This window comes from Euprymna scolopes, chromosome 28, assembly GCF_053919585.1.
Source record: "Euprymna scolopes isolate OS-2025 chromosome 28, ASM5391958v1, whole genome shotgun sequence".
Lineage (NCBI taxonomy): Eukaryota > Metazoa > Mollusca > Cephalopoda > Sepiida > Sepiolidae > Euprymna > Euprymna scolopes.
Window position 1 is genome coordinate 82,582,287 of NC_136509.1, and position 15,858 is coordinate 82,598,144.

General features: G+C 33.9%; 1 protein-coding gene across 11 annotated transcripts in view; it reads right to left on the reverse strand.

The window, feature by feature from the left end:
• LOC145249704 (protein DENND6A-like) overlaps window positions 1–15,858 on the reverse strand; it is a 242,388-nt gene that overhangs the window by 24,150 nt on the left and 202,380 nt on the right. For 7 of the 11 annotated variants that reach the window (XM_080111567.1, XM_080111564.1, XM_080111562.1 and 4 more), the window contains one exon: window positions 4,276–4,344. The exons of the other annotated variants lie outside the window; for them this stretch is intronic. In XM_080111567.1, the coding sequence (XP_079967693.1) occupies window positions 4,276–4,344 (69 nt within the window). The remainder of the gene's footprint in view (window positions 1–4,275; window positions 4,345–15,858) is intronic. 11 annotated transcript variants of the gene reach the window in all.

A 15,858-nucleotide genomic window follows, 5' to 3' on the forward strand; every position in this document is an offset into this window, starting at 1 on the left:
ATTTCATTTTCAAATTTCTTAAAATCTAAAAACAGTACCTTCTTGAAGATATAAAATTTTTAACATTATCAAAGATGAGAAAAAAAAGATAACATGATGAAAAAAGATTTTTAAAATTCAAACTGACAATTGTAGAAATAGAAGAAATTAACATTAAAAATCCGATTCAGTGTAGAAAAATTGGATGCAAATGTTGAAAATAATTGTTAAAACGACATTGCTTAAGTAAGGTTAGATTAAGCAGAAAGCTGGAAAGTTTAATGACAAGTTGATAGATTGGTATAAGGGTTACATGTCAGAATATTACATCACAGACAGAAAGCCGCTAGTGACATGTAGTAGATAAGCTGATAAAATCTTTCTTTTTTTCTAAAGATTGAAAAAGCAGTAGTATTTGGGACAGCTACTTCATATACCAATGGCTGATGTCCTGGGAGAGGAAAAAAATGTGGGTTATTTGTATAGCGTTACATACTACCTACCTTTTTCATTTTTTCTTTCACACCTACAGGATCTTATCTTAATAATTAAAAACTCTGGCCATCCGACACATTAAAAATACATATATTTAGTATCTTGAGAATTGTTCAACTGGAACCCATATGCGGCATTTTGTACAATGAATGAATAGCTCTCTAGAATAAATCAAGCACTAAAACTGCTTCAGCTTTTAAATTTTTTTTGTTTTCAGTTGTTTGTTATTCAAAACAAACATTTATTCATGAAACTTACCTTACAATGAGTGTTTTTTTTATTTTAATTTTCTTAAAGTTTTATAAAATTTGTATAATATTGCATTTTCTTTGTAATAACAAGAAAAAGAAAATTGTTTGCATTTTTCCAATCAATTTTTCATTGAATTATCTTCATAATGAAAGAAGAAATATATTTTTCCACGGAAAACTTGGCCAGTGTTGCTCATAAAAAACCCCCAAAAAACTTATGTTTGGCATCTTTCAGTATCTTACATAAATTGTCACAAAAAATTCTGGCGATACCACGGTCCTTATTCTTCATCCTGACTTGCTTGAATCTTGTATGTAAATAAATTCTTTTATATTATAGACTAGTGGAGGTGCCCGGTGTTTGGAGGTGTATGCGTGTTGGGGGAGCACAACGAAATGGAAATTTAACTGTTTAAATATTAGAGAAAAGAAAAAAAAAAAAAAAAAAAAGAAAAAAAAAAAAAAAAGAAATTTTCAGATTAGGTCCACCTCCACAATTTTCTTTTAAATGACTTTTTTTTGGGGTTTTTGACTATGCTAAATACGAAAATCGCATTGAAATTTTGCAGAAATAAGTAGCTATCGAGATATAAAAATTCATATTATGCATTGTATTCTTTGGCAGCCATCTTTTTTATGCGCCATAAACAACTCATCTATGATTGACACTGCATGCGCATATAAAAGATGGCCACCAAAGAATACAATGCATAATACAAATTTTTATATCTCGATAACTACTTATTTCTGCAAAATTTCAATGCGATTTTCATATTTAGCATAGTTGAAAACCTATAAAAGTTGTCATTTAAAAGAAAATTGTGGAGGTGGACCTAATCTAAAAAAATAAAAATACAAAACAAAAACTATTGATTTCAATATTAACACTTTAAAAATGGAAAAAAAAACATTTTTTGTAAATGTGAAAGAAAAAAAAAAGCGGGGGTTGGTGGCAGGTAGGCTCGAACCCGGAGCCTTGAGGCCAATAGGCTGACAACATACAACTGCGCTACGGTGACGGAAGCAATGTAAGATGTTAAATTTAGCGATTAAAAAGTGAAGGAGTTCAAACAGGTGCTTGATTTTATTGAGGTCAAACAACGCCATGGGAGAATGAAATCCTGTAGTTAACTATTTCTGCGAGACAGTTTTTTTTTTTTAGTTTTATTTTTTCTCTCCCCAACTTGTTGGAGGGCGGGGCAAATGAACAGCAATTATCTGATATGATGGTTTTCACTGACATTGATTAAAGTGCTCATTGCTTTTCTGGACGTGCCGCACGAGTGCTAAGGTTTATTTTAGTTTTGCTTTTTTATACTGAAAAGCCAAACACATGCGTGGGCCAATAAATATGGTGAAAATCGCGCGTAAAAGTTGCCCAAATTAAAGATACATGCTGAGTCGTTTTGTAAATCTTAGATATTATCATCTCGGTAGCATATAAAAAGTTATAAGAATGAGTGACCAACCCGAGAACCATCCCGAAAAAAGTCTTCGCTGGACATACACAAAAAATGCACACACACACACACACACACACACACACACACATTTTGGCTTTTATACATGTAAATTTGCTTAATAAATGTCTTATTCATTTAAACATTAAGTATTTATTTAAATTAAAAAGAAAATCCATTTTCAGTTGAAGAAACACCAATATTAAAAAATAAGACTTAGTCTCTTCACAGTGTCTCTCACATACTTATCTATAGAAGTAAAGCAGTAATTTATATAAATAAAGCATCTATAATATAAATCTCACCTGTCTGCTTAAATGTATGCTTGCATGTATGTATGTCTGCCTAAAACTTTCCACAGTGGCGACGGATTTTCACGAGATCGGTGTTGTTTTAAAGTTCGACCCTTCGGACGACAAATATAAAAAATATTGGCTAAAAACATTAATTCCTTCACCCTCGACTGGGCACTTTTCTCCAAGGAGGGGTCACTTTTTCGCCAATACTTTTTAAAGTTATCCCCTCTTTTCGATTGACTAGCCTTAATTTAAACCTTTACCACTTCCGGTTTGGCGATAGACGCAATGACAAAGACGTCACATTTTTTTTCCACATTCCTTTTCTCCTCCGTGGTACGGGTTTGAGCCTGCCTGCCACCACTTTTATTTTTTTTTTTTGCTCAACACCCACCTTCAAACACCCGGGCAACGCCGGCCACCCAGGCTAGTTAATTTATATAAACAAAACAGTAGATGTGTGTAAATATTTAACCAATAACCTCTTAAACTACTGTTTACATAACACTGAAATTAACAGGAAATAGTAATCAGACATCAAGGATGGTTTTTAACAAATAAAATCTTTGTTTGGATGGATAATGCATACAGAAATATGTCGGCAAGTTGAAATGCAAAAATGCTTGTTTGCAACTTGCTGATATATTTCTATTACTTTTGCGCATGTGCAAATTCATTCATAGCTTTAAGTATTTTAATTTTAAATCATATTTGTTGATAGCTCAAACAGCAAGGAATGCAGCTGGAGTGTTAAACGTTTTGGTTTTAGCTGATGGCAGCCTATAGATTTCTTTTTAATTGTTTTGAAATCAGGTCTATGTACATATAATATTCAATAGAGAATTGGCTCTAATAATACAAAATCTGCACGAATCTAATTTATAAAACTCAATATGTCTGTCTCCATATTTTTAAACTCTCTTCCAAGACTAAAAGTCGCAGAGCGATGCTAGAAGCCTCAAATGATTGGATGTTTTATGGATCATTCTTTCATAGGTGTTTAGCTGGTTAAGAGTTTTTAAAGGGGTTAAAATTTAAAAAAAAAAAAAAAATCGTTAAACATTTTGTACATTCATCTTAGTTTATTTTTAATCAGTTCTTAGGCATGTCATGTTGGTACAGTGGTAACATCAACTTTGAATGCTACAGTTTTGGATTCAGTTTCGATTCTAGCTGATGGCACCCAAATACATTTTTTTTTAATTTTGGAATCACGACTATAATAATATATACAAAATCTGGACAAATTAAGATATCATAGTAAAGCATATTTTACGACTGGAGAAGGTAGAGGGCCCGCCTTGCTAATCACCTTAAAAAGGTGAATACTAAATGCTGACAGTGGATGTGAATATATTTATCCTTGAAATGAAAGTGCGAGTAAAAAATTTAACTTAAACTAAATAAAAAAAGTCTTTTAAAAAATTTTTAAATAAAAAAAAAAAAATCAAATCAGATAAAAAAATTAAAATTTTAGTTTTTTTTTTTTTAAATAAAATCAAAATTTGTATTTAACATTCATTTATTAACAAATACTGAAAATATTTCATTAAAATCATAAATACTCTCATTTTTGGTGGGTTTTCTTTCAGTCAGAATTATTCAACTTTTAGTTACAAAAAGTAAAGAAAGAAAAAATATATAAAAAGTTTACAAAAAAAAAAGAAAGAAAAAAAAAAAAGAATTACTTTTACTTTTTTTGTTCATCCCTAGATGAAAAAAAATTTTTTTTTAACCATTCCAATGAAAATCCCATCGATCCATTCCAATGTCGTCCACAAAACTTATACTTACCAGGTTTGGAATCTAAAGTTTTCAAAGCAGTAGATTTTTTCAATTTATTGAACTGTTTGGGGGAACTTACTGAAAAAATAGCGAAAAATCTCATCAATAAAACAGTGAGCACTTTTTTTATTTTTTTTTTACATGCATCAGATACGCATGCAGATGCAGCACATTTATATGCAATTTTAAGGAAATGTGCAACCATGCACATTATGATAGAATGCATGCAATTCAAAAGCCAAGATGCATGCAAAGTTATTCATAAATTAATATGCAACAGATGTGCAACACGTTTTTTTAGAGATGAATGGATGCAATTAATTCATTGCATGTGTACAATGCGACATGTTTTAATGCAATATGCAGTTTTTATGTTTTCAGTTTTTAACAAACTAAATATTATTGTCCCCAGTTGTTATTCCTTCAATCAATCATCTTGAGAAAGTCTTGAAATAGACAAAACGTTGATGGACAAATTTAGTTTTGCTTGACCTTTAACAAATAAATATTTTAGTTTAATAGCTAATTAGAAAAGGAAACCCACATGATTTTTGGAATATGACATCTTTGTTCAATGACAAGCATGTACATCAAAGATTTTTCTTGACTATTTTTTTTTAAATAATTATAATTCTAAATATATACCGAATTTTATGTTGAGACTTGAAAGTATAAACATTCTAATTTTTTCATTTTTTTTTTTTTTTTTTTTTTTTAGACAGCCTTCATTAAAAAAACAAAAAAAAAAAAAAGAGCTTTGGAAGATTGTCGGTGAAAACAACTTCCAAAATATAGTTTTATTATTTCTAATTGGCAATTAAACAAAAAAAAAAAAAAAAAAAAAAAATCACTTGCAAATGCAACCGTTTCACTCACAACATAAAACTAATAAATAATGTTGGTTTTTCTGTTTTCATTTCCATCACAGAATATTATTTCCGTCATTTGATGATACATTCCAGCAGTTCTGCGAGATAGCCTAGTGGCAGAGGTTTACGCTTCTTTCCATGGGGTCTTGATTTCAAATCTCACTAGATTCATCCATTCTGATGAGTCGTAGACAACAAAACACGTGTCAGTGGATAATATTTTAAATTATATTTTTTAAAATTATATATATAGTTTTATTTACAGAAAGTTTAGAGGAGATAAGTCATCAGTACCATCAATTTCAAACCTGATAATTGGGGACCTTTTTAGAAGAGAGCTTGATATGGGTATCTAAAACGGTCCCCAATTATCAGGTTTGAAACTGATGGTACCGATGACTTATCCAAACTTTCTGTAAATAAAACAAATAATACGCTCTTATTTTAGGATTTTTCCTTATAGAGCACTACTGGAATCCTTTTTTCTAAAAAATATAACTATATATATATATATATATATATATATATATATATATAAATAGTCTACAGATCAATCAAAATGCAGATTTATTATTCTTTAAAATAAACATTTATTTAAATCCTAATTTTTAACACATAAGGGTCTTCATCAGCAAGATACAATTTTTTTTCTTTACACAGCATGCTGTTACTTGATCATAATCTCCTGTTCTTAGTGAAGATTTAGATTTGTTTTTTTTTTGTTTTTTTTTGTCAGAGTCCAGTGACCTTGTGCCTTGATGTGCATGTGTGACTATTATTTTTTTATTTTTTTTTTTTTTTTATTTTTTTTTTTTTTTTACATTTTCCCCCCAAACAAGGCACATTGCCACTTTGGTGTAGGGGGCTACTATCAGGGGCAACAACTACTGGGGTACTATGTTGCGATTTGGGCAGCAAGATGTCGGTTCACGTTACCCTTGAACTTCTGCATGTCAGTACAGTTGGGGAGCAGTGGCCTGGAATGGAATTCCAGAGTTTAGCAGTTCTTTGGAAGAAACTACTGGAGTAGAAAAATTTTTTACATCTAGAGATCTCTACTGTGTGGGGACGGGATTTAGCTGCCTGTCGTGTTTGTCGAGGGTGTCTAAGTCGTGGGGGCACAAGTGTCTAGTTCGCCAGAGCATTCACCATTAAAATACTTGTAGAACAGGCAGAGGGATGCCACATTTCGTCGATGAGATAGAGGCTGAAGCTTAGATGCCAGTTCAGGGCCTATCAGATTGGCGACTCTCTTTTGAACCTTGTCTAGGAGAGAGAGACTAGTAGCAGATGCACCAGCCCAAATGTGACAGCAATACTCCATGCATGGGCGAATGGTGGCCTTATAGAGGTACAGGATACTTTCGGGTGTTAGTAGCTTTCTAGCACGGTAGAGAGAGCCCACTTTCTTCGCAGAGGCCCTGGCATATTTCCACTACTTGAATGCATTGAAATTTGTATATTTTTTTTTTTTTTAACACCTATCAACCTCTATGGATTATTCAAGGTCAGTTATGTCTTTAATTGGGATTCTTTATTTTCTTGATTCAGATCTTCTGATATCTAATCTGGGTAGTTTTTTCTCTTTATATCCATATTAGAAGCGTTGACTAAAATTTTTAATATTAAATACATATTGAATACGTTTGAAGCAAAAATTGTAACACAAAATTATTAAAATAAACAATTGTTTATTTTTAAGAAATATAATTAAGTGTAAGAAAGACTTTCTTGTCAGTCTTTTATATTTTTTTCTCTTTCTTTGCCATGATGTTAAGTTGAAGAAAGTTGAATGAAGAGTCCACATGATGTAAACTGCGATGTTTTTATAATGTCAGATAGTTACGCCTGGCTGCGCGATTTGAAAATGTGGGTAGTTTTTTTTTTTTTTTTTTTTTTTTTTTTATTATATCCATATCAGAAGCATTGGTTGAAATTTGAAAAATAAAATGTTTTGAATATGTTTGAAGCCAAAATTGCAATGTGAAATTATTAAAATAAAGTTTATTTTTAAGAAATACGTATTTTATATTTCAGTCAATGCTACTAATACGGATATATATATATATATATATATATATATATAACTACCCAAATTTTCAAATCGCGCAGCCAGGTGCACCCTACCTGACATTATAAAAACACTGCAGTTAACATCATGTGGACTCTTCATTCAACTTTATTTAACTTATCATGGCGAAGAAAAAGAGAAAAAATATATAAAAGATTGACAAGGGAGCCTTACCCTGAAATATATTTCTTAAAAATAAACACTTGTTTATTTTTATAATTTTGTGTTGCAATTTTGGCTTCAAACGAATTCAATGCATATTTTATTCTTCAGATATATATCTTTAGCTCTTTCAGAGATTTAAAAGACATTTTCTGTTTCAAATATATTTTTCATATTAATTTTGAAGAAAGACATTCTAAGATTCTTTAGTATTTCACATTCCAGAAGGATCTGTTTGATTGTGAGAGGTGTTTGGCATTTGCTACATTTTGGTTGTAATCCTTTATTCAGAATAAAAGAGTGTTTAAGATTTGTGTGCTCTATGCAGAGCCAGGATAAGATAACTTGTTCGTTCCTGGATTTTTTGAAAGCAGGGACGGACATATCTATATTGCGTCTAATTTGAAATAATTTGTTTTGGGTATTTTTGTTCAAGTTTTCTAGCCATTTATTTTGGAGAAGTTTATTTTTGGTTTCAGATCTGTATATAGAATTTTGAGATTGAATGTTGTGTTTTTACTATATTATATAGTTTCTGTTACATCTGACACTAGTTAATAATTAACCAACAAATGGTTAAAGGACAAAGTGTAATCCTTAAATTTATTTAACAACTTACAGATTAAATGGTAAGAGTTGCTCGATGCACAAGGATTAAAGTATATCATGTGAAGCACACTGGTCTTTCTAAACTGTCACTTTCACTCCCAGGGTAGATAACTTTCCCTCCTTTGATGCAAGGGAAATAACTCTGTATTATTTTTAGTTTATAGAGCGTCTTACACTTTTTTACTTCCTTTCCATGTTAGCAAGAGTCATGGTATAAAAAGAAATGTACCAAACCATATCACAGCTCAATAGAGTAAATTTGAAGCCTTTCTCTTTTTATGTTATGAGATATCCTTCCTTTTAAAGAGATTTTTAGTTATATTTGATCTGTAATTATGGGACATGTACTTTTTTTTTTTTTTTTTTTTTTTTTTTTTACAAAGGCATCACCACATTATCAAGGCCCAGAGGCCACTCAAGGATAAGGGTTAAAGAGTGTACAGTAGAAATTGGTCAATATAGTAATCATTAGTAATGAAAATTTGGTAAATTTAATAACTTATATGGAACGGCTCATCAAGAACTTATTTACTTTAGACTTGAACACAACCATATTGTAGTCAGCCGGAAAGCAGGAAAACGGAAGACAATTCCACAGGCGTGCAGTTCTAAGAAAGAAGCTTTGTTCATGGAATCTACGTTTAGGTTTAGGCACAGATAAAGAGTGGGGGGAATTATTGATAGTGTTTACAGCTAGACGAGTGTTTCTTGTGAAAGTTTGGCGAGGGGGGACCATAGATTGAAGCTCAGTTGAACACTTTCCATGAAAATAACGATACATCAGAGACAAACTCGCAACATCTCTTCTGTGAGATAGAGGTTGCAAGGAGGAGAAAAGGACATCTCCTACGAGGCTACGAAGTCTATTTTGAACTCTATCAAGGCAGGACAAGTCCTTTCTAGCAGCTCCTGCCCAGATGTGGCAACAGTATTCCATCCTTGGACGTACCTGGCTCTTATATAGGTAGAGAATAGCATCAGCAGTGAGATATCTACTGGATCGATAGAAAGATCCCACCATTTTTCCAGCGGCCTTGGCAACAGATTTGATATACGTGTTCCATTTAAGATCAGGAGTAATGGTCAAGCCCAGAAGCTTGTCAAAACTTGAGGCCTCCTGAAGACGAGAGCCATTCATTTCAATTGATGACAAATGTGGATTAGAATGTTGATGATGTAAAGAGAGAAGCTTGGTTTTAGATGCATTAAAAGTAACCAGCCACTTCTTTCCCCATTGTACTACGTGCTCAAGATCAGAGGAGAGAGAATTGGAGAGAACTTGGTCGTTTACTGTCTTAGATGTGGTACCATAAATGGTAGTGTCGTCAGCATAAATGTCTACAAATGATGTAAGGATATGATTTGGAAGATCATTAATGTAGATCAGGAAAAGAGTTGGGCCCAGGATGGATCCCTGAGGGACACCGGCATTAATACTGTGAGCTTCTGATTTTTGCCCCTCAACTACTACTCTTATGAACCTATCAGAAAGAAATGATTTAATAATTGAGAAGACTTTTCCAGCTATACCATAGCTAGCGATCTTATGAAGTAAACCTTTATGCCATACCCTATCAAAGGCTTTAGATATGTCAAGAGCAATTGCCCTAGAAAGATTGCCACCGTCGAGAGATTTGCTAATCCTATGCGATATAACTGTAAGGACATCTGCTGTAGATCTAGCAGAACGGAAACCATATTGAGTGTCACTAAGAAGGTTATTTTTGTTGAGATGTTTGATTACTTCTGTATTTAACACAGATTCTAGCAACTTACTCATGACGCACAGGAGACTTATTGGCCTGTACTGAGAGGGGGATGAGCGATCACCTGAATTCTTAAATACAGGGCATACTGATGAGATTTTCCAGGGAGATGGGAAACTATTCTCCTTAAGACAACGTTTAAACAGTTTTGTAAGTATGGGCGCTAATTCAGGTTGAAGTTTTTTGAGTACTATAATTGGAATACCATCAGGGCCAGTTGCTTTACTCGAATCAAGGTTTTTGATTAGCTTCGCAACATCACGTACAGATATACGTATATCACATAGCGTGTTTTCTGATACAGGAGGAAATATTGGGGGTTGGCGGTCTTGGTCGCAAAGGGTAGAATTAGCTGCAAAGTTCTTGACAAAGAGTTTGGCTTTGTCTGATGCTGACGAGATTACCTCAGGTCCATTGATAATAGTTGGGATGGAGCACACACTTCTGTTCAGGATTCTGTTTGCTATTTGCCAAAACTGGTGGGAACCAAGCCACTGCACAGCTACTTTGAACTTAACAGATTGAGCATACAACACTCTTGCGTTCCTTATTACTTTCTTACAATGGTTGCTGGCAGTCCTGAAAACGGCTTTAGTTTCCATACATCTATTACGTTTGAAGCAGTGGAAAAAGTGATTTCTGTGTGCAATGGCAGCAGCACATTCTGGAGAGAACCATGGCTGGCTGTTAGGTTTTTGCTGAAACTTTTTAGAGGGTATGAAATGGTCAATACCTACAATTAACCATTCAGTTAGGTCTAATACTATAGAGGACACATCCTTTTTAAACATGGAATGCAGAGGTAGATCAGATATAAATGTACGGAAGCTATCCCAGTCAGCCTTAGTGTATCGATATACTGTACGATGAAGAGGTACGTCTGGGGACTTATTACATTTCATTTTTATCTTAATTGATACAACAGAGTGGTCGGAAGATCCAAGAGGCGACAGAACAGAAACTGAACATAGTTCAGGGCAAGTTGTGAGAAAAAGGTCTAGTAGGCTCGCATACTGGCCGTCATTATCGGGCACACGGGTAGGTTCCTGAACAATCTGAGTGAGGTCATAGGCAATGGAGAAATCATGACAGAACCTCCCCTCATCATCGGTCTTGTTTGAGTGGGTCAACCATTCGACGTTGTGAACATTGAAGTCTCCACATACGTGAATACGCTGAAGGATAAGTAGAAAGGACTTGGTCAATTTTCTCAGATATGCTTTGAAAGATAGTAACTCCACTGTTGTGGGGGCGATAGAGAGTAAATATAAATGCAGTAGTGTGAGCTAAAGCAACCCGGAAGCACATATAGGGTAAGTTAGGATCTTCCCTGGAGATGTCCCTCCCACATGGAAAGCTATCTTTAATATAGGCACATATTCCATGCCCATGGCGATCTTGGGGGTCAGATTTAGAAGTTAAGTTAGAGTATCCTGAAATTGCAAACTCATCTAGGGAAATAGCCTGTCCAATGCAGTTTCACTTAAAAATAAAAGGTCTGGTTTAGTCTCCTGTAATTGGGTTTCAACCTCTGGAAGGTTAGAACGGAGACCCCTGATGTTGGAGAAGGAGACATGGTAGTAGGGGTCTACGTTGGAAGTTGGAGAACCGGGTTTAATCGTGTATTTTTTCTTGAAACTTGTCATGATGAAATTTTGGAATTTGTGGACTAGGTCGACAGATTTACTTAGAGCAGGACAGAGAGGGGAAATTAAGAGAGAAAAAGAAACGAAGAATTTTTTTTTTTTTTATTTGTAGCTAATGATAAGGTAAAGCCGTAACAATTACCCACTAGTATGGCATCGAGAGGCCCCACCAGAAGCTACTGCATGGTCCAGAATCCATTCACCAAATGGCAATACAGCAGCCCCAGTACTTTGCACCTGCTGATAGGACAGCCTCCTTAGTGGTTAATCCAAGGTTCGGGTCCCTGACTATCAGGCGGATAACGTCAGCCCAGACAAAACGTTTACCTCCAGCACCCTTACTAGTGACATGGCTACAAGGATAGACATAGAAACAGAAAATTTCCGCCATCTCAGCCAACTGTTCGCAAAAATACTGCCAACCTAGAAAACAGCTTTTTCTTCTCCCTTTGTCCGAAAAATCACTCATTTAAAAAATGAGGACTGAGGGACAAATAAGAAGCGAGAGTAACAGGAGCTGACGATAACGCATCCACAATGCGTTTTCTACTCTCCATAAATACTACTTTGAGTTAGTATGCATGTGATTTGATATGTCTTGGGAAACAACTTTAGAAATTCTAATTAAGAGAAGTATTTAAGGTTTTGGTGGTATGGCGCAGGGAAAAGGTAGTTGGTATAGTAATCTGTAGTAGAGGATTGTGGTGGTGTTAAATTTAAACAAGAGTTAGAATAGAGCAATATGTTAATGTCCAAAATGGAGTGGCATTCATGTGATGGTTAAAGCAGAGTTATATATACCAGCAAACATCAAAGCGGAGTTATATATTCAAGCAAGGGTCAAAGCAGAGGAGACATATTCAAGCAAGGGTCAAAGCAGAGGAGACATATTCAAGCAAGGGTCAAAGCAGAGGAGACATATTCAAGCAAGGGTCAAAGCAGAGGAGACATATTCAAGCAAGGGTCAAAGCAGAGGAGACATATTCAAGCAAGGGTCAAAGCAGAGGAGACATATTCAAGCAAGGGTCAAAGCAGAGGAGACATATTCAAGCAAGGGTCAAAGCAGAGGAGACATATTCAAGCAAGGGTCAAAGCAGAGGAGACATATTCAAGCAAGGGTCAAAGCAGAGGAGACATATTCAAGCAAGGGTCAAAGCAGAGGAGACATATTCAAGCAAGGGTCAAAGCAGAGGAGACATATTCAAGCAAGGGTCAAAGCAGAGGAGACATATTCAAGCAAGGGTCAAAGCAGAGGAGACATATTCAAGCAAGGGTCAAAGCAGCGTGATATATTCAAGCAGGAGTCAAAGCAGAGTAACATGTTCAAGCGAAGATCAAAGTAGAGTGGCATGTTTATCTTAGATTAATATTAATTTTGCAACAATGGAGAAAGAAACGTTATTTTATAAAAATAAGCAAAAAAAAAAAAAAAAAAAAAAAAAAAAAAAAACAGTGACAGAAATAACAAAACTTAATAGAAAAAAAAAAAGTTTCAAAGAAAAATAAAAGCATCCGTTAATATCAAGGCAAAAACTGATGATGCAATCAAATAAAAAAAAAGATTAAAAAAAGCAACACAATTTAAAACCTGAAAAAGAAAATCATGTCGATGCACAAGTTTGTCTGTTTTTGGCATATTTAATATTCAATTCATACAGAGAGAGTCACAAGTTTGACTTGAAGGTTGAGATGCACTTGAGGAAAATCAGAGGTTAGTATTACATCCGATGAAGTCGTAGCCATAGTAGTAGTGGTTTGATAATCTTCGATGTTTATTTCTTCTTTTCAATAACCAAATTAAAAGAAAAATTATCATCTTTGCTGTAATGGCCATTAATACGAACACGACAACAAGCTCTTAGGAAGGAAATAAATAGGATCAACTCCCTCTAGAGAGTAATCTGAGTAGGTAGAAAAATAATCTAACCGTTATCGTTTCTCAGATGGAGCGCCTCATTCGCAGAAAGAAGGGTCTGGTACTACCCAGGTAATCCCTACCGTGTTGAACTGAGTCTCGAGACGGATCCTCGAGAGTATGAAACGGAGGGAGGAAGAGTTTATTTGTTTGATTATCCGGTACTTATGCATCTATGTTACCGTGCTATTTTTGTTAATTTCATTTTTAAGTTAAATTCAGTTTTTATGATACTTTTGTTTATTAAATTGTCAGCTGAAAGTACAGAATAGTAAAAAAAAAACAAAAAAAAAAAATAAACACCCATGTTAAGAATGGTTTTCTAAATAGTTACGTTATTTCAACGGGGTAACATAGATACATAAGTACCGATTATTTTTGTGTTTAAAAGTCTGTTTCAATACAAACGCAGAATAGTCATCTAAGAATTTAAACGGAAATCCCAGCCCCGAGTTTTAACGAACAAAAACCAAAAATGGAATTTGAAGACAATAAATTGTGGAGGCACACACATTTGGAAAACCTGACCTTTTGAAATGTCAAATACATTTTATAAAAAAAAAAAAAAAAAAAAAAATCTACTTTTGACATGCATCTTGAAGTCAAAACAAAAGCAGGTAAATGCGTCACTACAGAAGAAAAGCATTTAGTATCTCCTTGTGATGCTAAGAAAAAAGATGCAAATGCTAATTTGAACATCTTCATCTTTGGTTAAGCATCCATTTTAAACGCTAACACACATTTGACGGCTTTAAGAAATGGACTTCCAAACTAACCAATCTCTGACCAGGTCTTCATTTATCTCTCTATATTATAGTCCATTATTATCACTTCCTCTGCCAACTAACCTTGTTATCATAACTGTTCTACATCCATCCTTATAATGTGACCATACAATCCATGTCTACTCTTCTGCACACATCTTTCTATACTCTCCAGATTAAATCTTCTTAGGTCACCAGAACTAAGCCTGTCTTAATTATTCACATTACACATCCATCATATCATTCCTATTAATGAAAACCATGTTCTCAACCCTTATTGGCCAGGGGAAAGGGAGTCTAAAAAAAAAAAAAAAAAATGAAAGAAATAAAATAGAGTTAAGACAGAAATCAGACATATTACAAAAAGGTCACTTTGTGGGAGGGGGGGGGTAACGAAAAAGAAAAATGAAAGAGAAATAAAATAGTGTTCAACTACTATTACATAAGTCATTTTGCATGTGTGTGTGAGTTCCGAAACAGCTGATCCTATCTTTTGCAAATTTCACACAAAGCTAATTTATATGTCTGACAGTGTTCTTAGATATGTTTTGTACAGAAATTCATCTAGTAAATATAAAAAAAAAAAATCTGATGTTTAGTTTTTTTTAAGAATTAATAATTTATTATTTCCCTTAGCCAGTGTAATGTAAAATATTCCCTGTAAAAATTCTTTTTTATCTATAAGAGAAGAAAGACTATGTTTAAGATCGTCAAGGCCAAATATCAGCCGATATGATATTGTAAACAACCTTCCATCTAATTCTGCATCTAGTCTGGTGCATTGCAGCATCTGTTGTGGCAATACAGTTTAGGCTGAAGTTGCCTCTCCAGATGCAGGCCTAGAAGAGTGATAAGGAGACCTAAGTTTGCCCGGTTACCAGGGTCCTCCTTTCAGTGTTGCAGACGAAGTCAGACAGAAAGGCAAGTGAATACAGTCAGAGCCAATGCAGCTGCAGGAGTTGCTCGATAGATGTTGCAGTGCTTTGCCATCCGCCTATCTGGACCCCAAACCAAAATTTTTGGAACAGTTTGCTCCGTCAGCCTTTCCCAAGGCATCCACAAGACAGTGGAATTATTTGGCCATAGTGATAGAAAATTTTTAAATATTGCCAATTTTGATAAAATTAACGGAGATCCTTGTTGTAGTTATGGTTGTATCAAAATAAAAGTGAAAACTATATATATATATATATATATATATATATATAAACGGTATTTATCGTTAAAAAAACAAATCTAAATTTATAAGCGATAAAAATAAACAGTAAAGTCATCTAGGAGTTTGTGGCAGAACGGTTAACGCGCTGGACTGTGATATACATGGTATGGAGTTTGATTCCAAGAAACAGTCAAGCTATGCTGACGAGAGGTAGTTATCTTGAAACATGCATGTACGTAGATTACTGTTTTAAAAATAATAAAAATAAGTAGAATGTTATATACGTCCAAATAAATTATGGGCGATTTTCTAAGAAAATAAAAATTAGCTTTGAGGCGAAGCTACTATTTAACCGTATTTATCGTTAAAAAAACAAATCTCTCTCTCTATATATATAAATAAAGCAAGCAGATTTAGACATAAAAAAAAAAAAAAAATGAAATTCAACTAAAAAAAAAATGGAGGTTTCACATTCCGAAATCTCAATCAGGATTAATTGATATTTTTGTTCAGTTAAAAAAAAAAATAAATAAAAAATAAAGAAAGAATAGTGAGGGGGAAAAACAATAAGCTTGAATACTATATAGCATCTACACCAGTTTCTTAAAAAAACATTGAAATTGCTTTCCGT